A 25433-nucleotide genomic window follows, 5' to 3' on the forward strand; every position below is an offset into this window, starting at 1 on the left:
TCCACAGTAGGGCAGCCAGGAATGCCAAACGTGAACATTTTTAATTTCATTTTTGCGTCGCAGTCATCTTTCCATCCTTTAACTCACCAGAGCCTGCAGCGCCTGAACTGCAGCGCGTCCTGAGTTCAGGTTTGTGTAAAAACGATTGAGGTAGCAGGACGAGCGCCTGCTTCGTAAGCCTGCACAGTGTGAATAGCACAAAGATGCTGCGTACGCACTGAGCAGGTTTGAGTTGCTCAGTTGGATGCAGCGTTTTGGAGCATGAAGACAAACAAGTAGAACAACACATCTCCTCATTAGCAGCTCTGAATCAGCCACGTTAGCACCTTAACATGAATCATCACAAAGCCTCATGATTAAAAAAGAAAAGCGAAGCTCACGACGAGCTGGCATTTCAACAAAGCTTACTAACTTGTTTCAGCCATTATCTTATGAGAACCTGATGACTCACTGCAGCTTCTGAGCCGCGGCCACGTCCCTGCATTATACAACAGTAACACAATATCAACAAATATGAATAATTGTTGATCTGGTAACACGAGTGGATGTTGAGGTTTAACTGAGGGCTCTGTGCAGACTGGAGCCAAACTGGACTTTTCCTGTTGGAGCCTTTTGGAGTTAAACAGAGTTACCTGACAAATATCTGAGGCCACTCAGCAAAAGGACGAATCAGAAATTATGGATGGAGCCATGCAAGCTACACATGCAGCTAACCTATTTTCACTCGACCCTTTTGTCCAATATGGGAAAGCTCCAGCATAGAAGCAGAGCGTGGCGCTGGCCAAGGGATCGAGCCCCACCCCGACCCAGAGTCCAACACCATCAGGTGACGTCACAGTGGCCTCCACGTTTGTAAATCCACCCCCCTCCAAACACTGCTGACCCAGGGCAGCTAAATAAAGCCTGCAGAGGCGCAGCTTACTGCATCCGTACCCATAAAGTCACCACTCTGACTTCTTTAACTCCCGTTGAAGTGTAAAATAACGAGCTCTTCAAAGGATTTGTTGCAAACGGCTCAGACTTGAGCTCAAAGGAGATGAAAACAATCAGGGCTTACACGAACTCTGCAGCAGCACCGGGCCTCTGCGCGATGAATGCAGGAGTGAGCGAGGGACACAAGCGCACACACATTTTGCTCTCGGGGGAAAAAGGCTTCCTTGTGGAGGTGAGGGCAGCGCTCGTTGTCGGCTCTCGCGCTGGCTTCCTGTTCTATTCTCTCCCAGGAAGTGACACCAAGAATGACAGGCCCGGGCTCCCACGGGCAACAGTGATGTCATCCTCGCTGCCGTCCGTCCGTCTGCTCCCATCTGCGCCTGCAAATATAGACAGGAAGGATGTGAAGTGGTGACGATTATTTTATGTAAGCTTATTCTTGTGCTACGTGTCACGTTTGCTGAGTCACGCAGATCACCCCACTTTGCTGATCAGTGGGCTTTCTTCTGAGTCGTGACCTGTGGTTAACTCGGAGACAGGGACGTATGATTGGATGGACAGCCAGAGGGAGGGATGGAAGGCGAGCGCAGGAAGGAGGACGATTCATCAAACAGATGCACAGGATGTTCACGCCATTTAGCAACAACTATTAGTCACACTGCGGCACCGCTGTGTGCACCACCTGCCACAAGCTGCATCACCTTTAGGTGAGAACTGGAGAGTGAGCGTGGGTGAGTCGCCGATAAAGAAGAGGAGATGTGTTTGTTCTGCGGCCTCGGATTCGCTGAAGAGCAAAATAGCATCCACTCGTGCGGTGCGCGTACGAAAGCAGCTTCACCTTGAGAGATTACAGCGACATCTTGCAGCCTCTTAGAGAAATGAGCCGATGCTGAGCGAGGCGTCTGCTTTTACTTCACACGCAGATAAACAACCAAATGCAAACAACGCCCTCGCATGAGCACATCAACCTTCATGGCTTTTACAGTGCAGCTCACCAGCCAGCTGCATAATGTGCAACAATCACATATAGAGGCTGCGCTCTTTCCTCAGTCATGAAACTGGAAACTGGGAGTCAAAGGGCAGATGGTGGATGTTGTCGGTGCACATGCCCCACAGGTTGGATCAACTTCTGGAGGAGGTTCAATGATGCCCCCGGGGCAGAGTAGTGCCTGGAGCACACTTAAACGGACATGTTGGTGAGCATTTATAGCACATTAAAATCAACCACTGATGACCAACGTGCTGCACAGTTAAGATCATCAAAAGTCTCTGATTTAAAAGCTGAGGGGTAAAGAGAGTTTTTAGAGTGTCCCATGTTGGTCCTGATGTGAAGGAGCAGTCACAGCTACAGGGGTAATGAGGAGGTGTTGGATAGGAATGCTGTTAGGAGACGATAGGATACAGAAGGACAGACCATACTGGAATTTGCAAATGGCTGCGATGAACTAGGAGGAACATAAGGTGGCACAAGAGAGATGAGCAAGTCGCCAAGAGGTGGACTGCATGCTATGCAACCTGGGAGCAACATCAGGTCACTTTGGAAATCAAGAAGAAGATGCAAGTGAAGGCAGAGGCATTAACTGGTTGAAGTTGAAGAAGGAAGAATTCCAGTGGAGACGAGACAGGATAGTAGGGAAGAATTACCAGATGACTGGGAAAGTACAGCAGCAGTACTGGAAGTGCAGGATTAGTACGGAGGAAGTGAAGTATCAAGAAAAGTGTCTGGTGCAGGTGACCTGTGGAAGTGTGGAGATGTGCAGGAGACAGGGCAGTGGACTTTCTAACCAGATGAGGAGAGTATGAGGGAAGCAGAGAAGGTTTAATGGTACCTATTTTCAAGAACAAGGGTGAAGCGCAGAAGTGAAGCAACCGCAGAGGTTCATGAGCCACACCGTGAAGCTACGGGAAAGACATGAGGCTAGGTTAAGAAGAGAGGTGGCGATTAGTGAGCAGTGGTATGGCTTCATGCGTGAAAGACGTCCACAGATGTGATGTTTACGTTGAGAGTGTTGACGGACGAGTACAGAGAACATCAGAGTGGCTCTGTGTCTCTGTGGATGGGAAACTGGACGGGTACTTATGGAGCACTTTTCTACATACGTTAAGCACTCTTAACTACACGCCTCATTCACACACATGCCTAAGCACTTTTAACGTAACACTCTCACCGTACCTCGGGAAAAATGTGCCCAAGGACACTTGGATAGATGGATGTACAGGACACAGGGATCGAACCTCCGACCCACGTTACTGGGAGTGACCCGGATGGACAGGATCAGAAATACGGATATCAGAGGCAGTGTTGGTCAAGGAGCTTGAAAAAAGTAATCAGTAACTAATTATTGATTACTTCCCCCAAAAAGTAATCCCGTTACTTTACTGATTACTTATTTTCAAAGGTAATTAATTACTTAGCTACTTAGTTACTTTTTAAAAACACGATTTACAACCTGAATAGGTGATAAAGTGATAGATCTTTCAGCCCAATTCTACTTTTTCTACATAATCATCATACAAAATGTAATCAAATGGAAAAGTCTCTTTTTAAAACGTGTTTTATTAGTTTTAATCTTTTAACTTTATGCATCAAGCAAAAATTTAATTATCTGCAACATTCTCTGACTGGAAGAAATTAGTTTAACCTTTAAACCTATTTTCTGCACATTCCAGCACATAAAATAAAATATTTTTTGTGTTTACACTCAGTCTTTCAAATAGATGCAAGTAAAACACAGCAGAAAATAAATAAAGTCAAAGACTAGCGGTCCTGTTGCTCTATTTTCACCTGTAAAGCAGGAGTGGGGTAGGCGGAGGTTTACCCTGGTGCAGGTGTGCAGCGGTCAGTGGAAGAATCCGCGAGTTTCTCTGTGAGTTTCCCATTACGTCGTAGCTACTCGGAGCTTGCTCGGAAGTTTAGGGTTTTTTTTCGGTGTAAAAAGAAGTTTTCTTCCCACGCACAACGGACACTAATGTTTTTGTCACTTTTTATGGAATCAAACTCAAAGTAAGGTCAGTACTTCCACGCTTTAAACGCTGCACGCTCATACTCTCTCTGCACTCGATATATGATCCATTGTTGATCTGCACACAGCTGTTGTCACGAACGTCGCACTCGCTTACGTCACTGTCATGAGACATTCTCGCAAAAAAATCACGGTTTTAGTAACGCAGTAACGCAGCGTGCTTATAGGAAAGTAACGGTAATCTAATTACCGTTTTTGCAATAGTAATCCCTTACTTTACTCGTTACTCAAAAAAAGGAATCAGATTACAGTAATGCTGCCCATCTCTGATCAGAGGGAGCGCTCACGTTGAGCAGTTTGGGGACAAATGATGAAATATGTTAATTACTCACATTTCATCTCAAGAATCCAGTTACATTAACACAGATTTGGAAATTCCAACAAAAACCAAACAGTGTCTATAAACTATTAGTAGATGTTAGGAAACACAATCTAGCAGCCGCGCTGCGAGCGCTCTACACCAGCTGTCCCCAACCCCCGGGCCATGGACCGGTATTGGTCCGTGAGTCGTTTGGTATTTCCTGAAGGAGGTATGCAGTGTAGTTCTATTGAATGAAACCCCTCAATTATTCCTGCAACAGAGAATGACTACATAGTTCAACATGTGGTATTGAAAACCATTAATCACCCTCTGCTTTTGTGTCTGCTTGAAACTCTCCCAGGGGCCTACTCCTCTAGCAGGCAGCCTGTCAGACAGATCCAGTACCTCAGAACCGCCGACCCGACACTGATCTTCCCTTCCCGTCAACAAACCTCCCCCCTGTGAGCCATCTTACTGTTCAGCTGTTTCCAGGAAAATTAGCGTGGTCTGAAACTGACACGAACAGGCAAAGGAGGCCAGCAGATTCAGTGTACGCATTTACAGGCGATGAATCACTGCACAGTCACTGTTTAACTGCCATTAGCCCAATAATACTATCCAGAAGCAATTCCCTGAAGAGGACTAACATGCTGCCATTATGAGTTTTTTCTTTTGTTTCCTGCAAGTTGAGAGTGAAACATTTAGCAGGGGGAGAAAAAACCACAATGTAAAGATCTCATGTGGTTAGCACATTAGCTATCACGTTAGCTAGCACGTTAGCTAGCACATTAGCTAGCACGTTAGCTAGCACGTTAGCTAGCACATTAGCTAGGGCACAAACCTTCTGACTGTATCACCAATCCTCAGGAACGATGGAGGCCTCCACAGCTAATTACTGACAGCATCCATAGTCCACCATGGATGGTTACTGACTGCATTCAAACCAAATATGAACCACTGTTTGCAACAATAGTTTACTCACTATTTGGTTCAACTTTATCATCATCAGAAAAGCCTCTTCCACAAAGAAACAATAGAAAAAAAGTAGATTTTTAGTCTAAGGTCAGTATCATGTCTGCCATCTTCAATGCAAACTATACCACAATATGACAAATGCAAAACTTATCATACCGCCAAGACTGTGAGAAATATCCTGAAGGCCTCCAGGAAATGTAGCGGCTTATCTTTGGCACACTGACCGATGGGTACGGGCCCTTTACTGCTGTTACACAACATCTGAATTAATGGATAAATGTCAGGGCACAGCCATTTCTCTCGCCAATGACAATACCATAAAGCGGTTCATGCTGTATGGAGCGTAGCCCCGGGTTACCGTGTGTATTAATGTGCGTCAGTGGTGCGGTTCAGGTGGGGGTCGTGCAGAGTAAAAGCCCAGAGGGATGTGGGCACGAGCCAGTGAGGAGAGCTACTCTGATGGCGGTGATGGTGATGGAGTGTTGGAGCATCAATCTCAGGGGAGGAGCGTACTATCTGTTTTACTGGAGCCTCAGGTGACTCTATCTTGGCACTTTATGAACAGGTTTTCAATTTCAATCCATCAATCAATCCATGTTGTAAATCCAGAGGACAAACATGTGACAGCTGAGTTTGTAAGACAGCATACTGATTTTTTTCCAACAGGAGACTTCCTGTTTTTTTCCTGTGAGTGCCAGCTGATCGGGAGGTATAAATTAAAAATGAAATGAAATAAAGTATTATTAGCCCAACCCCCAGAGTCCACTGAAGTTAGCTGGAATGCATTGCATCGTGATGTTGGCTCCCGGAGATGTTGTCATTAGCTACAGTGGAGACAAACTCAAAGGTGCCATAACTGCTGGTCTTAACCCTTTAAGACCTACCATAGAACCAAGTCCGCCAGAGCTTACTTTATATTTTTACATGTAGAGCCATTTTAGGGAGCATTTCAAGTTGCTATACATCAATACAACTGATATAGCCCATATTTTAATAACATGTATGCATTAAGTCCATAGTAACAACAAATTGCAAAAAAGTGCAATAAACTACAAAAAAATTGAAATTCGTTTTTGTTTTTACATATATTTCTACTTGGAGAAATTTAAGAGGCTTATCCCTCAAAACTTTAAATACAAAAAAGTTGCACAAAATAGTTTCCCACCACAGGAAATTTATTTTGAGTGTCTTCATAGTTTTATTTTTGAAATACACCAATTTTTATATACTGCAGGAAAAACGAAAAACAATCCTATGATGCAAATTTGCAAAGAAAACAGCATGTGCATCAAAATAAACTATTTTAAGCAATTTGAGTTCTAAGCATCCCAGAAACTATTCAGAAAAGCATAAAGTCAAACATGACTTATAAAAACACCAGTATAGGCTTTTAATGACGTCACTTCCAGTTTCGGGCAGGTCATGGGAGACATGCGATCGTTCGCGCTGACGTCTAATCCACCGTAGGAAGTGTTACAAACAGCTGATTGGATCAGCAAAGTATGTTTCTGGAATATTATGTTTTTGTTGCTGCAAGTGCTTTTTATGCAATATTTGCAAAGCTATGTGTGGAAGGAAACTGTGACCGAGGACAAGCTGATGGCATAAGATGTAAGTACAACTCCTCCGGTTTCATACGCAAAAAAAATTATTGCGCTAGCTTACGTGGTTGCAGAGCTACCGGGATTTAAAAATAGTTACACAAAACGGAGCGTGCAGCTCTGACCGGCTTTAAAGGGTTAATGCTGCACCAGTCAGAGCTTCTATATGGAAAACTGCAGCTTCCAGTTTGGAACAACCAGCTGATTGGAGCAGGGTCACCCACAGCATCAATGAGAAGATAACACGTGAGGAAAATCTGTTTGTTTCGTGTATCTGAGAGAAAGAAATCATCCAATATGATGACACTGGTGCAAAGTTAAAGAGTCCAGACTCCATGGATGTTACCCTCAGCAGATTCTGTTAAAGCCCACATCATAAGAGAAACCTCGCAGTTCCTGAACTCAACCCATTTTCCATTCTGGAAGGGAGACGGGACAAAACAATAACTTCTCCTTCTAGAGAATTTCTAACAGCTGGCTTTGGTTGGACGTAGTTCTGGGAAGGGATCACTGCTCCAGACCACTCCCAGCGCCGTCGCCGCCAGCCGGGCTGTCCTGGCATGGAGGCCTTCCTCCCAGGACACAGATAAACAATCCTAACACGCCAGTTTAAAAGGGGGTAAAAATAGCAGCAAGCTCATAGACGTGAACTTCACTGGAAAACAGGCTTTTTTAAGCTTCCAGGAAGAAAGCAAGCATGGAGGAAGTGATGTCAGAGCCTCAGAAGCACGGAGAGGCTGATGTGGTATCGAATCGGGAAAATAATCTGATGTCTGTGTTTAAAAGAACAGCTTTCAGAGAGGGGACGGGGGGAGGGGCTGGTGGGGCTGACTGTGGAAAACAGCACCCACTCATCCCTGTTCACACACACACGTCGGTGTTGCTGTCCTTGTGGGGACATCTCACTGACATAATGCTTCCCTAACCACAGCCCAATTGTAACCACGACACTAAAACCACATTCGGAGTCTGAAATCTCCGTCCCACAGGAGCTGTTTGTCCCCACCAGTATAGTAAGACCCCGCACACACACACAGACACACACACACACACACACACACACACACAGACACACACACACACACACACACACAATGGCGATGTGGTGTAAGAGCGCCTCATGACGCAGCTCGAACACTCAGGCCTCGCTGCCCGGCAGACACACAGCAGCTGTGTGCGCTCACACGCTGAGTTAGTCAGCAAAAGCTCTAAGCACTTCAACGTTCCCTGGCTCTGGTCCAGGGTAGCTTCCTAAAAACGAGCGTCACGTTTACAGTAAGAGCTTGTACGTTCCTGGAATCTCCTGCCTGCCGACACATGGCCTTTTCCAAAAGCTCCTCATCTGAAACTAAATATCCCGTGCTCTCACATGCACCTCCTCATATCTGTTAGAAACTGTAGGTGAACTGACAGCTAGTGAAAGATTCACGCCAAGGTCTGCTGGCAAGAGTGCAAACAGTCTGTGTGCAAATGAAGAGTCCTTTCTCAAAAACAGTTGGCAGAAGTTCAGCGCTCGATATCTCTTCATACAGACTGGGATCTGTGAATGTATTATTTGTATTATTAATTCGCCTGGATTTCCAACTCAGCTTGTAAACAGGTTATGAAAAGTTTTTAATAAGCTGTCCCTGAACCTTAGAAAAGCGTGATGGATGGGTCCACACCTACGTGCTTCCTTTTTTTGGTCCAGCTAAGATGAGGGGCAGATCTGTCCAAACGGCCCTGTTGAGACTTGTTTAGATTTCTTTATTCAGATTTCATGAACTGAGGTTCTGTTGGCTTTTAGATGCCATCACTTGACTTTTCATAGAGTCACTTCCTGCGGTTTCCTTTGATTATCTCCTGACAAAATGAGAGCTGAGTGAATTTGGCTGCCTTAAAAACAAGGAAGCAAAGCTCCGCCTCCTACATACTCTAAAACCATTCACAACATGTTTGGACTTCAAGCACCACGTACACATTGACCTCACTATAGTATTGCTCTACAACTCGACTGTTGATTTTAGCTGGAGAGAGGAGCTACAAGGACATTGTGCAAAGTCACATGGGATTAAAAAGTCATTAATATTTAGATGATCAGACAGGCTGTAAAAGCAAACACAGGTTTGTCGAGGTTGTCGAAACCAAACGCAGGTGGGGCTGAGATGTTACTGCATGGGAGGAAACAGCAGCCGGTCAAAGGAGTCCTCTGACAAACTACACTGCTCACAAAAATAAAGGGAACACTTAGACAAAACATCGTAAGTCAAACTGTCCACTTAGGAAGGACAACAGGTGGAAATGATAGGCAATTAGCAGGACATCCCTAATAAAGGAGAGGTTCTGCGGGTGGTGACCACAGACCGCTTCTCAGTATCTCAGCTTTCTGATGTTTGAATGCTGGCAGTGATTTCTCTCTAGCGGTAGCGTTAGACAGCACAACCCACACAAGTGACTCTACAACCCACACAAGTGGCTCAGGTAGTGCAGCTCATCCGGGATGGCGCATCAATGCGAGCTCTGGCAAGAAGCTTTGCTTTGTCTGTCAGTGTCCAGGGCATGAAGGCACTACCAGGAGACAGGCCAGTACATCAGAAGACGTGGAGGAGGCTGTTGGAGGGCAACAACCCAGCAGCAGGACCGCTACCTCCGCCTATGTGCAAGGAGGAACAGGAGGAGCCACAGCTCTCCAAAAGGACCTCCAGCAGGCCACAAATGTGCATGTGTCTGCTCAAACGGTCAAAACAGACTCCATGAGGGTGGCCTGAGGGCGCCACGGCCACAGGTGGAGGTTGTGCTTACAGCCCAACACCATGCAGGATGTTTGGCAGAGAACACCAAGATGTTGGTGCATGACCGGTTTGGCAGCGTGGTGTGGCATTTCTGTGCCCGCCAGAGAGCCTGACTGCCATTAGATACCGAGATGAGGTCCTCAGACCCCTCGTGGGACCATATGCTGGTGCGCTTGGCCCTGAGTTCCTCCTAATACAAGACAATGCCAGACCTCATGTAGCTGGATACTATGGACTGGCTCGCCCGTTCCCCAGACCTGAATCCAGCTGAGCACATATGGGACATCATGTCTCGCTCTATCCACCACATTGCACCACAGACTGTCCAGGAGTTGGCGGATGATTTAGTCCAGATCTGGGAAGAGATCCCTCAGGATCTGCTACCTCATCAGGAGCATGCCCAGGTGTTGTAGGGAGGTCATACAGGCATGTGGAGGCCACACACACTACTGAGCCTCATTTTGATGTGTTTTAAGGACATCACATCAAAGCTGGATCAGCCCGTAGTGTGTTTTTCCACTTTGATTTTGAGTGTGATCCAGACCTCCATGGGTTGCTGCATTTGATTTCCATTGATCATTTTTGGGCAGCACGGTGGTTAGCACCATTGCCTCACAGCAAGAAGGTCCTGAGTTCAATTCCACCATCAGGCCGGGGTCTTCCTGTGCGGAGTTTGTGTGGGTTCTCCCCGGGTACTCCGGCTCACGTGTGGTGTCAGTTTGAGACTCCTACATCGCCTTGTTCTCGAGTTATCATATACACAAGAGTTTTAGAAAGCTTGATCTCAAACTCATCAGAGATTTTTTGCTGATACAGCGATGTTCTCAATTTCAAACTTTATCGCATTCAAAGCCTGCATGTCCATGAGGCCCCCCCCCCTGCAGGGTGAGGACAATACTGAGGTAAAACAAACCAACATTGTCTAAAACTAGAACTTCCCTTTAGCCAGCACGCTCAGTAAACACTGTGTGCTGTCCCTGTGAAAGCACCAGTGTTACAGTGGTAGGAAAATGTGTTTGCCCATTTCAGAGTTCCTGTTTCTTTGTATGTTTGTTGCACTTAAATGTTTCCAGTCAACCAGTCGAAAAAAAGAAAAAATAAATCAAAAATCGGCCGATAGATTTGACTTAAATCACCAAACACTGGTATCAGTTTAAAACATCTCTTAGGCTCTGATTTAGAACTTCTTCACAGACCTTAAGATCACTTCCGTCAAACGTCACCCTCCCAGTGACATGTATTCTGTTCTGACTGAACTATTTTTGCAGTTTTAGACTCTTTCAGCTCATGAGTTGGGTTTTGGACCCATGCACTGGGTTTCCAGCTGTGCTTTCAGATGCACCACCACTTCCAGCAGCAAACGGCACACGAACGTCTGCAGTTTTGTTTGTGTGGTGGAACATTCAGCAGCTAAAGACACAGAAATGTTTCTCAGAGACAGCAAACCACTCCCATGAGCTGCACTGCCAACTATGCCTGCATTTTAATAACCGTTGGACTCACATCAATAAGGACGGGATGTCGTTTATGTCAGAACTCATCATGTGAGAATCAGGCCAGAGCAAAGTTGTGTTCCACAGGCCCGATCATGAGGAGCGGGCAGCGTTCAGCACATAGTCATTAATAGATAACAAACGGCTGCACAACACGCTGTGCTTCAAAGATTTTCAAATCGTATGTAATATTTCGCAGTTATTCCTACATGATTAGGACTGAAACAGTGAACTGACAGCCGTTCAGGCTACTGTGGGGTTAAAAACAGACATACGGCTCAGTGATCACCAATAAGTGATCCATCAACCAACAACTGCGGGCATGTAGAAACCCATTATTCAGTGCAAAACGCTGATGATGAGCGCATACGCAGTCATGCGTATAAAAGATGTTTTAAGAACACAAGTGGTGCTGTGCGTGTGGATGTGAACAGACAATATGCATGACTGTGTTCACCATCTTCAGTGCTGAGTGCTTCAGTGCTAATGAAGGCCCACTCAGAGTTTCACTTGAGAAGCTATTTTACATTCTGGTGCCTTTTCAATTAGTCTGGTGTGACCTGGACTGTACTGGCCAATGGGCAATCACTATCATGGCAACCTCTTTATTTGAACCTGACACAAAGCGTCCTGAGCAATTACAGGGAGCAGCCAAGGATGTATGACAGAAGGATATAAGAAGGTCTCACCTGTTCACCACAGTCCAGACTCACAGCAGGAAGCAGTGGTATGCTTTCCATTACCATTTACATTATCATGTCATTACTCATCATAGATGAAGCTAGTTAAGGGCAGAGATGGGCAGTAACGCGTTAGAATTTGTTGGAATTTCCAAATCTGTGTTAATGTAACTGTATTCTTGAGATGAAATGTGAGTAATTAACATATTTCATCATTTGTCCCCAAACTGCTCAACGTGAGCGCTCCCTCTGATCAGAGATGGGCAGCGTTACTGTAATCCGATTACTTTTTTCTAGTAATGAGTAAAGTAAGGGATTACTATTGCAAAAACGGTAATTAGATTACCGTTACTTTCCCGTAGGAACGCTGCGTTACTGCGTTACTAAAACCGTGATTTTTTTTGCGAGAATGTCTCATGACTGTGACGTAAGCGAGAAAATAGAGCGACAGGACCGCTAGTCTTTGACTTTATTTATTTTCTGCTGTGTTTTACTTGCATCTATTTGAAAGACTGAGTGTAAACACAAAAAATATTTTATTTTATGTGCTGGAATGTGCAGAAAATAGGTTTAAACTAATTTCTTCCAGTCAGAGAATGTTGCAGATAATTAAATGTTTGCTTGATGCATAAAGTTAAAAGATTAAAACTAATAAAACAAGTTTTAAAAAGAGACGTTTCCATTTGATTACATTTTGTATGATGGATTATGCAGAAAAAGTAGAATTGGGCTGAAAGATCTATCACTTTATCACCTATTCAGGTTGTAAATCGTGTTTTTAAAAAGTAACTAAGTAACTAAGTAATTAATTACTTTTGAAAATAAGTAATCAGTAAAGTAACGGGATTACTTTTTTGGGGGAAGTAATCGGTAATCAGTTACTGATTACTTTTTTCAAGTAACTTGACCAACACTGGTTAAGGGTCACCATAACGATCCAATGAAAAAACTGTTACTATTTAGTTACATCAAAGTCAGTGCAAACAACAAATCTAGAAAAACACTGTTTCAGTTTTTTCTATACTGATTGGTTCAATTGTGTTTTTTATGTTGTAGAAGATGTTAAAATGAGCTGTTAATATTTAAGTGTAGGCCTGAACAATACTAAAGCACACCAATGAACATAATGCTTCCCTTTTTAACCGGTGTTACATGTAGGCAAAGATTGAGCATTAGAAGTTGACACAGTGACTGCATTCTCATCTCCGTATATGTGCCTGACTACTGAAGCTCACAGTCCGTGCACTTCACTTAGACAGCTCGCTGGCAAACACACGCAAACTCGTGTGAAATTCTTCTTATAAATGGCTGAATAATACTGAAAGTGTGAAATTACGGGATGACTGACATGCTTAGCCCTAATAATGAAACTAGAACAAAGCACGGAGACAGACACCAGGAGACAGAGTTGAGAAATCTTCGTAGGCGTTCTGCCAGCAACACACTGTACATCTGTCATGCTGACTCAGGAAAATGACACATGCATTAGGCTGTAGCTTCATTTCACTTTCTTGCTAAAGTGTATTTGAGGAAGCATCAGGCTGTGGCTAATTTAAGACACAACGGGTGTGTAAATAAAAGAAGAAGGAACCATGAGCCTGGAGCCAATCCCAGCTGTGTTAGGGTGAGAGGCAGGGTGGAGAGGTCGCCAGTCTGCCGCAGGGCGACACAGACAACCATCCACACACCCCCGTGCTGCACATTTATGTTAATAAAATATTAGTGTTGTGTTGGTGTGGCGTTTGTATGTTCTCCCTCTGTAGCGCTCCTGCTTTCTTCATTTTCTTTTTCTTTTTTCTTTTTTTTGTAAACATAGCACCAATGAGTCAGATCGAGGTGCTTCACTGTAACATAAACGCAGTAATACAAATACAAATACCACCTCCAAAGAGCAAGCCTTTGGCGAGAGTGGGAAGGAAAAACTCCCTTTTAACAGGAAGAAACCTCCAGTAATACAAAGACTGAGGACTGTGAGGGGAGTATGCTGCTTGGTAAGAGACGCCTAAGACAAGCCTGGTTAGAACTTTAAAGTGTAGCTGAAACTAATTTGATGATTCAAACAAGACTCACACTAACGAGGAATATGGCTGCGATCAATAAATAAACAAAGAAGATAAACGAGGAATAAGTCGAATCATTAACAGCACTGAAGTACTGTACGACAGCTCTGCTGTTTGAGACCAAGGACAGCTCGTGTACATCATATTTATATATTTACCGTCAACCTGACAGAGAGCTCAGCGTCCTCTCTTATGCAACAAATATACAGTGTGCTGTATCAGAAACATTATATAACTTACTGAGTCCAACGCTGTAGTTACATCACAGCCTCTCTGCTGTGGTCTTCATCAGCTTCTGCCAGCGTAGAAAGACAGAGTCAATACACCTGCCACAGCAAAGTGTCACTGCAGAGGTGAAGAAGTAGGGCTGTGCGATATGACCAAAATCTCATATCCCGATATAAGACATCTATCGTCCTGATAACGATATAAATCACAAAAATGTTACATTTTCTGTAAATTCTGTGAATCTCGGGCAGCTCGACTTGCGTGAAGTGTTTCCAGCTGTGCGTCATGTAGCTGGAGTCGAGTGTTTTAACGATGCATGAAACGATACGTTTTTAGACATAAGTTGTAACGACGCCGTTTTCTTTGTGAGTATTTATTACACGGCGTGCTGCGGGGAAAAGCCTGTTCTAACGTTTGAGTCTAAGTTTTGTTTTTTTTTACTTCTCATCCATAAATAATCTGCTCTTTCACGTGATTCAGTTTATTTTTAAAAAGTCTCAACAGGATCTTGAGCTTTATTGTGAAAGGTTTATGTGGAACATAAACAAGCGGACACGCGATGATTTTACCATCGTTGTTGCTAACGACAACTCATAAAAACAGGCGCTTGTCCGTCTGTAGTGTGGTTATATTAAATATAAGAGAAAGAGAGAACTTTAAGAAATTAATAATAACTACAGTGACATCAAAACATGAACAAATATTGCTGTAAACAGTTTATTCTGCGACACCACGAAACAAACGACAGATGTTTTTATATCGTCATCAGACATATATCGTTATATCGAACAGCCCTATGAAGAAGAGTAAGAAACACTGCAGATCACAAGTTATTGATCTGCTTTTGGCCTGAGTTGGTTAATAACTGTGTTGACTGTGACACTCGCGTCTGATTTAAGGGACGGCCCGTGGCCATTAGTCAGGCTGCTTACAGGACTGGCCCGTGGAGCCGCACAAGAACCAGCGAAACGCTTCCCAGTCCATGTTCCTCATCAACCACTTGAAAAGCGTTTCGACCCAAAGCACCACCTACACACATGTGGATGAGATCACAGCTACAGACTATCAGACGCTTGACCAGCACAGAGACACGCCCCTCTGTGACACAGCCTCTCAGCTGATACTTCCAAGTCAAACAAAGCGCTCGGCCCGGTCCCCGCCCAGCAGGAAATGATGAAAGGCCGCCTCGTGTCACGCCTCTGGCTCCTGTCTTAGGGCGCTCCTTTGAACCAGATTAATGGTCAAGTGTTTTGCTGTGGTTGGTGAAAACAAGCCGTGATTTCTCACTTTTATCAGGCAGGTAAAGTGAGAGGAGATCAAACATCAGAGAGCTGTGAGGTCACTCAGCTGACGAGTGGAAAGTCCCTCATTAATTGAATAACATGAAAGGACAATAGCACTGCTTCCATCCAAGTTTCAGTCATTTGACACCCAAGTTACTGCTCAGAAATTACACCTCAGTTGTGTCTCTGGGGTTTGTACATTACATAGGATTATATTACAAGAAAGTCAGAAAGATTTATGGTTGTGATGTCACAGATTTAGAAGAAAAACGGTTCACGTACAACAAGATGTCAGCTTCTTAGTCTAACTCTCCAAAAGCAGCTCCGATGGACTCGTCCCAGGAAAACGACACCAGGACACGTCTGACTCCTTACCTGCGTTTAGTGTCTCATCAAGACTCCCAGACTTTCACTTCTCCGCTCTACCCGACACACACGCTGACACACACACACACACACACACAACAACCCTGCTCGACAGCCTCTCCCCCCGCGCTGCCTACCTGGCCTTGACAGCATTACAGAGACGTGGCGGGTTAATTGTTTATGGCTGGGCTGGGTCGTAGCAGTGGATCCTGTTACTTTCCACTGACGTGAGTTCACGGAGGAAGGCACGCAGGCAGGTAAACAAACCCGGGCGAGGTGAGTGGAGCGCGCTCACACATCCCCCTCCACGGGCGCTCCTGTGAACAAGCCGAGCATTAATGACATCAAATCAGCATCAAGCTGCTGTAGTGCAGGTCCACTCACCATCTCCTCTGTGTGACCCTTTAGTGTTTTTCTTCAGAATGCGGTCACCGCCTCCTTTAAATCCCCAAACAGCCACACTGTGCGTGCTGGCCCCGTGTGACGCCTCTAACTGAGCAGCTTCAAGTGTAATTCCTGGCTCCTGATAGTGACGGATTTACAGTTCCCGCTACTCTCCCCTTCTGTGTGTGTGTGTCCTACAGAAATGGGTGTATCTCCCTGAAAAGAGTGAGACAAATGTGAGTAAGACGCACACCCACATGAAAAGCTCACTTTCCCTCCCTCCCTCCCTTTCAGTCTGGCTGTCAGCGTTTCCTCCAGGATGCACACTACGACTGTGATTTATGGTGTGTTATACACTTGTGTTCTCTATCCAAGCAGCTGGACAGGATCCCAGCAGTGCTGGGGAATAACAGGAGGAACGGCGTCCCCCTCACATACTGTATGGGACGGCACGGGGAACTGAACCCGTGATCCCGGCAGCGTTGGCGGCGTGCTCAGCCTGTTGAGCTGCACACAGCAGGACCACACACAAACCCCCTCTAGCTCTGTCGTAGTCACACAACTCCCAGTTCTTGTCTCCGTTAGTCTCCAACATATGAACTGAATGGTAAACAGCAGGAGAATGAAAGCAGTCGAGGGACTCCATGGAAAGAGCCGCCGTCTCCATGGCAATACCAGAGGCAAAGAGCGCCCCCCCGAATCACCGCAATCCTTTCTGTACACATAGGGAATTGTGGGAAAGCGGATATGGGCCACATAACCTCTCTGTCGGGTACCAGGCACATCTCCACTCACATCACTACACTTTGACTACGTGCAGGTCAGAGGTCATGGTCAGGACACCAGTTTGACCTGGTGTGAACTGTTACAGACACACAGCTGATTCTGACCGACACCTTACCACTGTTCAAGGGCTTCAGTGTTGCAGACAAATATCAATGAAATAGACACAAAATCCAATATAGTGTTTTTGTTTGTTTGTTTGTTTGTTTGTTTTTTCTCATGTAAACAGTGAAGTTCAGCCAGAGCTACATTCACAGCATTGAAACACAACTGCAACCAACAGGTCCTTCTGTCTCTCCAAAGTAATCTAGCTCTGCAAACAGCAACCTGGCAAGTTCCCCATCTTTGCTAAACAAACACTTGTTTTTGATGTAGGAGCGTCTAATCCTAATGTGGTCACGAGGTTGGTGCCAAAATGACCTTCTCTTATCACGTTCCTTTAACCTCGATGGAAAACGTCCTGAGAGCGCCAAGGAGAACTCACAAGACAGCTGCAGCTCTTACAGGACACCGGGCTGTTGGATGGTGTGATGGTGGATGTTGGTGACGTGGGTCGTGCTCACGGGGAATGACAGGAACACGCAGCACAGACGCCAAACTTATAGTTTGAGCTGCTGTGGATCAACCCCTGATACAAAGTCTGGTCTGAAATATCCGTGAGCCTGGACCTTCCCAGGCTGCATCCACTAAAAGTGTGTGTGTGTGTGTGTGTGTGTGTGTGTGTGTGTGTGTGTGTGTGTGTGTGTGTGTGTGTGTGTGTGTGTGTGTGTGTGTGTGTGTGTGAATGAGACTCAGTTACAGATCATCCTGGAAGCAGCCAACACAGCAGCACTGAAACTGATGGTGTGGTTATCCTGAGCTCACTTTGATAAACGGCGCTCCCTCGCTATAACGCGGTTCACCTTCGCGGCCTCGCTGTTTCGCTGATTTTTTTTGTGCAATTTTGCACGTTTTTGTCCCAGCACATTGTGTTCTGCGTCCTGATTGGCTGTAGACCACTGTCAGTCTTGTGTCTCCTGTCTAATTTACATAAATCTTCGATCCTAGCAGCGTGACTCTGAAGTGCTGGACTGTACGTTTGTAAGTTTTCTCCCAACAAACAACAGTGTTGACGAAACGTCGTCACCTGCAGGTTCCTTTGGTTTCTTTCTATAATACTGGACTTATTTTTCTACAAGGTTTGAACTTTGAGAGTTTAAACAAGAAAAGTGTGAAAATGTTCATGCCTGTCTGACAAAAGTGTGTAAAGTGTGTGGTGAGGGGTTTTACAGCCTTAAAACATCTGCAATAATTGTAAAAAATAAAGTTGGCTACTTTGCAGATTTCACTTATCGCGGGTTGTTTTTAGAACTCCTGCAATAAACGAGCTTTTATGGATTTGTTTTTTGTCCCACACAGCAACACTTCATGCAGAGCACATGTTATTACAGAAGGGTCATGTTCACAGTTCACCTATAAAGTGACTTTAAGGTTTCATGGCATGCAGTGAAAAAACATTTCCATGATCTGCATCCCTTGTTGGTCATGTTTATGTTTGTTTATGGAAACAGTCAAATAGTGTTGCTGTGGATTGTGCTTCAGCATTATCCGTCCAACCTGCTAAAGAAGGTAAGAAGGAAATAATAATAATCCATTTTATTGAAGAGTGTGTTTCTAAGGTCACCTTACAAAGAGAAAAAGATATCAATGAAACTGTAGATTAAAACTGACAACAAGTAAAATCTGTATTAAAGTGAGTAAGCTGGTTTAAACAAGTCGGTTTGGAGCTGTGACAGTTGATATTATATTTTTGGAATATATGACCAAGAGGGAGCATGTCGAATAAAAGAGGCCCTGATACTGAACCCTGGGGCACACCAGCAGAAACAGGACAGAGACTTGAAGAGTGTGACTGAAGTTGGATAAACTGGGTGCGGTCTGAGAGATATGAGGTGAAGCAGGCGTGACTAATGCCAGTGGATGCTAATCTGCTCAGGAGGGTGTTATGAATATCAAACGCTAAGATCAAGCAGGACGAGGTCATCAGTGATCCTTAACAAAGCAGTTTCTGTACTGTGACGGAAATTGTTCGTAGAGATTATTCACTGAGGTACGAGTGAAGCTGGGAGGAAACAACTTTCTCAAGGATTTTCAAAATAAAGGCAGGTTTGATATTCAACATGATTGGGATCTGCAGCAGGCTTTTTGGGAACTGGAGCAACAGAAGGTGTTAGGGGAAGAGTGGATGATACTAATGATGAGGGAAGACCAGCTTTAGCAGAAACACATGTTAATTCACTCGGTCGGGTCTCATGCCTGACATCCAGCTCCAAACGTGTCCCAGCCTCAGCGCTCTGTCTCCAGGAGTATCTGGGCCACAGTAAACATAAACACAGCTGGTAGCTGGTACAAGGAGAAGGTGAGAGCAGGAGCACATATGCTGTGTCTCCAATTAGAGAGCATGATCCATGACTACAAACACACGGCTGGGTCAGACCTCAATAAGAGTGTGTGTCTGAAACAGGGAACGGAGCGCGTGCACACGATGAGCGGGTTTCTCACTAATGAGGCTGAACTCTGCTTTAACTCCCGCAGAGATTCACCTTCTGATGGAATGAGGCTGTGTCCACACATGCACACGTACCGGAGAGCGCAAACAAAATGGAAGAACAGGATGAAGACGTAGAGCTGCCAATCGCCTCTGTTTCCCCTGTAGGCAGGGATCAAGTTCCCCTGAATGGGATGTTGTTGCACTGCAGGGCAAAGACACAGCAGCGCCACACCCAGTCATTCACAGACTGCAGGAGGGGAGAGAAAATGCTGCGAGAACTTCTTCACTGCACTGCCGACTACACGACCTCCACAAGGAAAACCGGATCTCAGCTTGAAACGGAAAAACTTCCAGAACAGCCATTTAGCTATTTCATCCTCCACTTATGTACAAAACAAGCATCGTCTCCAAATTTGGTTTCTATCAGTTACATTTAGGAGCGAGGCATCGGTTTAGCTCACTGGGATGAGCGAATGGCTGAGAGCGAGGGCAACAGTTCAAATGTGAGCCGTGGCCCTTTGCTGCATGGCTCTGCTTTCCTTTAGAAGAAAGACAAGTGGATGATGTTTGAAGCAACTCTTTAACATGGATGAAATGCGTGACTGGAGATCAGCATAAGAACCTGCAGAAGGTGCTGCTGGGGTGGATGGTGGGTGCACCAAACACTGAAGCCTTCTGTGGCTCGGTACATTAATGCAGACCTACCATACTCTGTGTGAGAAAGCCCTTCTGCCTCCAGTGTTTCTGTTAATGAACCATGCCTTTGTATAGTGTGATCCATCATGTGATGGTGTCACAACAGCCTGGACATCAGGGCTGCCACAAACAATTATTTTGATAGTCGACTAATCAGATCATTGGACGTGAAGCGCAGCGCTTATTGCACCAGCAGCATCTGCTCTTATATAACTATCATTAGCTTACAGCTTTAAGTGTTTAAGGTATGTGCTAACTAAAAATAAAGACAAGATGATAGTTTATTACATTTTAATGAAATTTGCAGGTTGTTTCGGTGAAGTTTAATAAACTCCTTGCTATCTAAAATATAACAGGACACCGGAGTAAATTCTCGAGCATCTCACACTTCTGATAATCAGCTGTCTGCTTGATGTTTATTCAGCTGTGTAAAAACTATAACTTTAATCTCAGCCAAACCGATTTACTCAGGAACAAATAAAATACTAAAAAAAGCCAAACAATAACATTTTAAGTTATCTAAGTGACTTATATATCATGTTTAACCTGAGTAGCCATAGACCACGGGGGTCAGAAAACGGTTTGCCGGGAGTCCGGTGTTCTCACGGCTCTAGTTAGCCTAGCCCCCGGCTAGCTATCGAGCTAGTGGCTAACAGACGTCTCCGAAAACGTCAGAGCGCTTTTTGAAAATATGTGGTGTCTTGATAAACTGAGCAGATATTTGAGCTTTACACAGCTACATTCTCGCCTGAAAATATGTTAAACGTTTATTTTGTGACCCAGAAAGAATAATAAGAGTAATATTAAAACTAACTAGCTGCCGCCATTGTTGGAAACTGAGCAGGGCTGTGCTATGAATTCTGGGATAGGAAAACATCAGAAGTTTACAGTGTGAAAGACGAGACTTCAAACTGGGAGTCTTGGAGGAAACTGATCCCAACTGCGTGACTCAATTCGTCCTAAGCCAAACACACTCATGGCCTATTTTTCAGTAGCTCCCGCTGGAGTGGGCGTGTCCACATACAGGTGTAATAATACCTCAGTCACAGCTTCAGTGATGAACATGTGAATCTATCAATAAGTAATAAAACACAAATGTGAAAGGGGGTCATTCTACATATCAGCCATTGTTTTGGTGTCTTTTGATGGTAACAATACTGGAACATATTTTTAGGATATGATGTTAATCCTACTCAAGCAAAAGAAGTACTTGATCCACACAGGGAAAGAAAGTTAATCAGAATTTAGAGTCTTCAGTAATTACATAAAACAAGCTGTGTAAACCTGAGAAGTACAGCCAGAACAATAAGTCACACACAGCGCCGACACTCACCGCCTGCTGCGTCCACGCTCGTTCACTCCTCTCCCCTCCAGCCTCTCTGGCTCTACACTGCCTCATGTCTGTGTGCTATCAGTCATAGTGCAACACTACTCAAAGTGTCATCATACGATCTGTGACTCCACAGGCTAACCCCCACCTATCCCATCTTATGTATCTGCACTCGGGATTTTAGAGCAAAGTGTTTGCATGAGAGAGCTCTGAGCCACACTGCAGACAAATGCTGCGTCCTCAAATAACAGAACCCTACATGAAGCATTAGAAGCATGCCTGTGGTTCGCTCGCACACAGCGTGGGCTGCGTGTGGCAGGTGCGAGTACACAGAAGGAAGTGACTTGGAGATCCGGAATTCCATTGGAATTCAGTTTCGATGGTGGGAAGTCGTAAATTGCATGACGCAGACTCGATATAGTCATCATTGCACACCACAGCTGCCCCTTTGTGTGTGTACACAGAACATACGTGTGTTTGTGCAGCCGTGCGCTCACGTTGAACCTTTACCCACTTCTGTGTCACTCCATCATAGTCCCATGATTTTCCTGATTCTTACACTGAAATGAAAAGCGCTCCGAGGTGTCAGCCGACTGATGTGTCGGGCACGCTCAAACAGAAATACAGGCGAACGGTGATGCTTACGTTAATTTCACGTTGGCACCACGGAAACAGTGGATCAGACCACACCATCACATTATTGCACCGATGTCCAAGCAACTTGTGATTTCATTACCTGTGAAGTAACTATTTCAAAGACGTCTGTGACCTCTCACTGTCAGCAACCATCTTTAAAGCGAAGTTGGTGCATCGAGATGCTGATGAGATACCAATAAGGCCGAATCCGTCTGTTTGCTGTCGGTTAGCAGCAAAATACAATCCAGTCGGCATTAACGTGAAATCTGTTTGTGATAATACAGCGATTAGCTGTATTAGTTATGTAAAAAAATATACAGTGCATACACAGAAACTCAATTAAACTGAAATTCACATCAACTTCTCACATTCTCAGGCCGGCCTCACAGATCTGAAGCACAAAGTCAGCTTACTTTTTTATAGGAATATAATCAGAACAAAACCAACTGGCAATCTGCTGAGACAAGAACACCATCGCAAAGAAGGCGAGTTGTGCTCATTAGCACAGATCAGTTCAGATCTGTAAATGTTCAAACAGCAGCCATGGGTGCGGTTAGGTCTATAGGTGATTTTGAAAAGCTACAGTAGGCGTGGTTAGGGTGGGGGTGTCACACAGTTTGCATGTATGATTTCAATATTCTCCTCATATTTTCACCTTGAGAAAGGAACTCATATACACAAATACATGCAACTAATCTCTGTCTCTCTTCCACAGCATGTCTTTATCCTGTCTTCCTTCTCTCACCCCAACCAATCACAGCAGATGGCCCCGCCCCTCCCTGAGCCTGGTTCTGCAGGAGGTTTCTTCCTGTTAAAAGGGAGTTTTTCACACTGTTGTTGTGATTTGGCGCTGTATAAATAAAACTGAAACTCTTACATAATCTTGTAAATACTGGCAGTACTTTTATACACGCCAAAACAGTTTCTGCGAGTCCAGCACATTAGTAAATCTTAGTACAACCAGTTTTTAGGGGCTTTTTTTCTACCAGCTGAAATTAGCATTTTACATACAGTAAATTATTCGTTAATTTCTCAGACCTGATGGATGGGTCCATCTCTCATACCGTCTACTTTGAACACACACTGTTCATGAATACAATCCCAAATAGTGTTAGCAGCTACAGCTAATATCTGCTGATCACTGTCAGCCCAGGTTGCTTCTGTTCAATGTGCTAATTTAGCGTTAGCATCAGCCTCATATAGTGTTTATCATCCTTAGCAGAGTCAGCGCTTTAACGTTTACACCTGAAACTACCTGAAAGGCTCAGCCCTGTGGTGAAACGGTATATTACAATAGATGGACTGTATATTTCCTGGCAGTTCTAAATGCTGTCTCTCATTATACAAATATAATCTCTAGGATTAAGCTGTGAAACACCAGCTCGCACTTGTCAGATTATTCAGGTGGAGTGAGCTGTGGAATGCATCAAGAATAGTTGATAGATGATTTGGAGCATGTTTAAAACTGTGTATCTGATATATATGCATGTTTGTGTTGTTCCTAATAATCACCATAACAACGCTGGTCCAGGATCAACACTGTAACGTTGTGATGTCATAGGGTTGGACTTTGTAGGAAACTGGAAAAAAAGGCCTTTGTTGATAGAAAAGTCTCCTCTGGAACAAATAATGAGACTTTCAGGTGTTTTCTTTATTAATCTATGAGCTATTCCCAGTGTTGGGAAGGTTACTTTTAAAATGTACCCCATTACAGAATACATGCCCCAAAATGTATTCTGTAACGTATTCTGAATACTTTGGATTACTTAATATATTATCATGCTGTTTACAACTACATGAATGGGATTTATTACTGTTACTGAAGGTCCGCGGCTCCGAACTGTAGTAAAGGGACCTCTGGCTAATACGGTGGGTTCTGTGTCGGCTCGTAGCCGAAAACTAGCTTTACTTTGTTGTCTGGGTCAACTTTGCTAGCAGAGACAGAGAGAGGCGTTGAAAGGCTGCTCCAACAGAACTTATTGTTTTTGGAGGAAAACACGAACACGGTGTACAGTCGAGTCTTAATAGCTTACTTACAGCTGGGCTCGTCAGGCACTCTTCTTGGCTGCAGTGGTTATTATTATATTTACATGCTTCCAGCTCCCGTTTCTGCTCGATGACAGCTCGTACTTTTCCTTTTTCTCCCTCCCTCGCTCACAGACACATAACGTGTATGGCAGTCCATTCTCCCTGCAGCACGGACTACACTGCCTATGATGCTACATTCTTTAGAGCTATACCTGTAGCATTCTGCCTGTTAGCTTAGCACAACAACAACAAAAAGGCCTCTCTCACCCAGGAAACACGCAGAGAGAGAGCGTCACCCTGTAACCATGGCAACCGTAACCTGCCTGGAACAACAGAACGTAGCTGTCAAACAAAACCCAAACAGTCCTGACCCGCCACAATATGAAACAGGGAAGTACCGCCGTGTAATCCATTTATTTCAACAAAGTAACTGTATTCTAAATACCACCTTTTTAAACGGTAACTGTAACGGAATACAGTTACTCATATTTTGTATTTTAAATACGTAACGGCGGTACATGTATTCTGTTACTCCCCAACACTGGCTATAACTAACATATTATAATACTGGGTTTCATGTTAGCCATATTCAGGTTACTCCAGTTGGTTTTCTCGTGATGTTTTAAGAGCATTAGCTAACTTCCTGGCTAATGCTAACAGATGACATCAGCTCCAGTGTTGATTCTGGACAAACACTCTGGTGATGACACAGGAACAAAGTCGACACGGGGATCAGACGGCGTGTTTGAAACCCTCTGTATGTGTAACCACAGCTCTCAGCTGTGATATACTGCGACCAGCATGCATGGGAACAAACTCCAGTGCAACAGATGAAATATTTGTGCTTCTCTCCTGGCTGGTGAGGATCACTCGCTGCTGCTTTTGCAGCACGCTGCCTGCTCTGTCTTGTTAGTGTCGACGTTACCACCTATGAATTTGTTCTTTTCACTGTGCGAGAAAATAAATGTGTGGCACTGAGGACGTGTGAATAGTGCCAACTGTGTGAGCTCTGTGTTCAGTTTGCAGGAAACCCGACACCTATGTTTTACTGCTAGTATACATGTCACTTCACCAACAGCTCAAGATAAATTTTAAAGCTTCACACACTTTGATGTACTTCCTTTCTTTCAGAGTAAACACCCACTAAAACAAGCCCTCAACACAATAGATTTGATGCTCCTCGTTTCCTCCTGTCACTCATCTCCCTCAATTTACCTCTCAACATTCTCATCTTCCTGTCCAGCTCACGTGATGCATGCTGGCAAACACACACACCCAAAGCTAAGCTGTAAAGGCCACGCAGTGTGGTAAGGAGGCAAAGTTCACAGTGTG

General features: G+C 44.5%; 1 protein-coding gene across 1 annotated transcript in view; it reads right to left on the reverse strand.

Moving 5' to 3' along the window:
* Positions 1-20: 20 nt before the first annotated feature.
* LOC148098038 (uncharacterized) overlaps positions 21-25433 on the reverse strand; it is a 57434-nt gene continuing 32021 nt past the window's right edge. Inside the window, exon 3 of the mRNA XM_087830871.1 lies at positions 21-1313. Within this exon, the coding sequence (XP_087686997.1) occupies positions 1210-1313 (104 nt within the window). The 3' untranslated portion in view covers positions 21-1209. The remainder of the gene's footprint in view (positions 1314-25433) is intronic.

The sequence above is a fragment of the Neolamprologus brichardi genome, chromosome 17, assembly GCF_056152115.1.
Source record: "Neolamprologus brichardi isolate AB-2024 chromosome 17, ASM5615211v1, whole genome shotgun sequence".
NCBI classification, from domain to species: Eukaryota; Metazoa; Chordata; class Actinopteri; order Cichliformes; family Cichlidae; genus Neolamprologus; species Neolamprologus brichardi.